Source organism: Ursus maritimus, unplaced genomic scaffold, assembly GCF_017311325.1.
Source record: "Ursus maritimus isolate PB19 unplaced genomic scaffold, ASM1731132v1 scaffold_1, whole genome shotgun sequence".
NCBI lineage: Eukaryota > Metazoa > Chordata > Mammalia > Carnivora > Ursidae > Ursus > Ursus maritimus.
The window spans coordinates 8,221,729-8,223,915 of NW_024423343.1; the positions used below are offsets into that span (position 1 = coordinate 8,221,729).

A 2,187-nucleotide genomic window follows, 5' to 3' on the forward strand; every position below is an offset into this window, starting at 1 on the left:
ACACAATTCATCTGCAGCCCGCAGACCAGGCAAAAGATCTCAGCTCCTCTTCCTAAAGCTCCACCAGGAGACCGTGACGCAGGAACTACCCAAGGGCTCAGCCTCCTCCCTCACCCCAGACTAAGCCCAAGCTGGAGTGAGAGAACTCCCTGGCCAGGAGCAGGGAAGCATCATGGGCAAGGTGGACACTCACAGCGTTCCCATTAGCAGGAGCGTCTCTTCCATTCTCTGCCTCCTCCACAACTTCCTTCTTCTCCTTTAAGTCCTTCAAAAAGTTAAGAGGGAACCAGTAAGTCTTTTGAGAAACCCTGGGCTGGCAAAGAGGCCCAGGACCCAAGGGTATGAATGCAGCGCGGATCTGGATGTCCTAACAGCCCCCTGTTACACTTGGAAACACGGGAAGGAGGGGCCACAGGATACCCAGCGTGTCTGTGGTCAGTGTTTCCTCCGATTTCTCAACCCTTAAGAAACACACCAAAAGAGCCCCTGCAGTTGTTCGACTGTCCCTTCACTCATATTTCTTAGGACAAAAGCCATGTGGCACCAGGGCCTTAAACCCGTCTGGCCGGGCAGACGAGCCCGGGAACACTTCACTCGCACACCCATCACAGGCTGGTTTCCAACCAGAGGGAGCTCCGCCTATCACAAATCCTTCTTGGAAGACAGCAGGTATGTGCCATAAATAAATAAGGTAAGGGAGGGAGGCCCGGGCACTGCGGGAGAGCTCCCGTGGGCGGGCTAGCCCGGGAAGGGAATGGGAGGGAGCTAACAGGCAAAACTGAAGGGGCTGTCTCAAGTCCTCACAGCCGAGCTAAGCACCAGAACCACGGCAGCCCAGGTCTCTGAAAAAACCCAAGCCCACCAATCCCTGTATGTGACAGCTGTCCCAGGAAGTCGCTGATCCTCGCCGGGAAACACGCCCGGGCTTAAGGCACTCGACCCTTGTTCAGAAACGCGCCGCCCAGTGCGCTCCATCTCCCTCCCGACGTCTCGCGGCGCGCGCGGCGGCTCTCAGGGCCCGTCAGACCGCACCTCGAGGAGCGGACCTAGTCCGCTTTCCAAAGGGCAACGCCGCCGCAGGCGCCCCGAAGCCCCGTAACTTTTTCCACCTGGCCCTGCCGATCCGACCGCCAACACAAACAGGCAGTCGGGCCGGGCGCAGCTCGGACTCCGTCCAGTGAGCGGCCCCCGGGCACCTGTCGGCCCTATTACCACCGGCCGGCGGGCCGCAAACCCCGGCACCGCCCGCTCCCGCCCCCTGGCGGCCGAAGCCCCGGGGAGCGGGTGGGGGCGGGGAGAACGCTGCGCGCAGGCGCGCAGCCCCCGCCCGGCGGGCTTTGCGCGCGGGCCTCGGCACGCACCGCGCGCGCGGAGCACGTGGCCCAGGGCCGCCGATTGCGCCCCTGACCCTGGAGACCCCCAGCCTGCGGGCTGCGCTGGCCCCACCGCCGCGCGAGCTGCGCGCGGGTCTTTCCCGGCCTCTTGACGCCCCCACCGCCGGCATCGATACGCGGGCCTGCCTCTCTGCATTTGGCGGGCAGAATCCCGCGGGAGGCCGCCCCGAAGTCCACGGAGCTTTCACGGTCCCGCAGCCCGAGGCCGTCGGGGACGCGCTCCACGGGGCTATTTATTGCTCCCGGCGGAAAATCACCTTGGAGGAAAACGAACACGGACGTCCGCACGGGGGAGGGCCGACCCTTCCCCCACCCAACTAGTTCCCGGGCTGGGCCCAGAGGGGGCCGGCTGGATCCCTTGCGGAGATCCCAGTCGCAAGCTCCATTCCGCCGGGGGAGTCACCCCTGGGAGAAAGCCAGAGGTGACGCCAGGGGCACAGAGGTTAAGGAGACACCAAGGTGACTCCTGCCCGTCCCTAGCGGGGCACGAGAGGGGCACGGACCAGAGCCTTAGGTAAAAAAGCAGACCTGCCTTAAAGTGCCGCGCTCCCGCCGAGGGCGGAGACGAGACGCTCCCCGCGCGGGCCGCGGGAATGACCCGGCGCGCAAAACCCGAGCTGCGCCAAACGCGCAGGAGCTCAAAACCGAGGGCAGTGAACCCGCAGCACCAAGCCCCGACAACCCCCGGCGCCCGGCTCGACCGTGCAACCCATCAGCCGCTGCCATAGCTTTTGTTCGTCCGCGTCGCCTCCGAAGCGGCCGCGCACACGGTACTCCCGGGCACCCGCGGGGG

The 2,187-nt window shown here is 65.0% G+C and overlaps 1 protein-coding gene across 2 annotated transcripts in view; it reads right to left on the reverse strand.

Moving 5' to 3' along the window:
- The window catches only part of PTMA (prothymosin alpha), a 7,193-nt gene that overhangs the window by 3,913 nt on the left and 1,093 nt on the right, over positions 1-2,187 (reverse strand). Inside the window, exon 2 of one of the 2 annotated variants that reach the window (XM_040639092.1) lies at positions 194-265. The exons of the other annotated variant lie outside the window; for it this stretch is intronic. Within the exon in view, the coding sequence (XP_040495026.1) occupies positions 194-265 (72 nt within the window). The remainder of the gene's footprint in view (positions 1-193; positions 266-2,187) is intronic. 2 annotated transcript variants of the gene reach the window in all.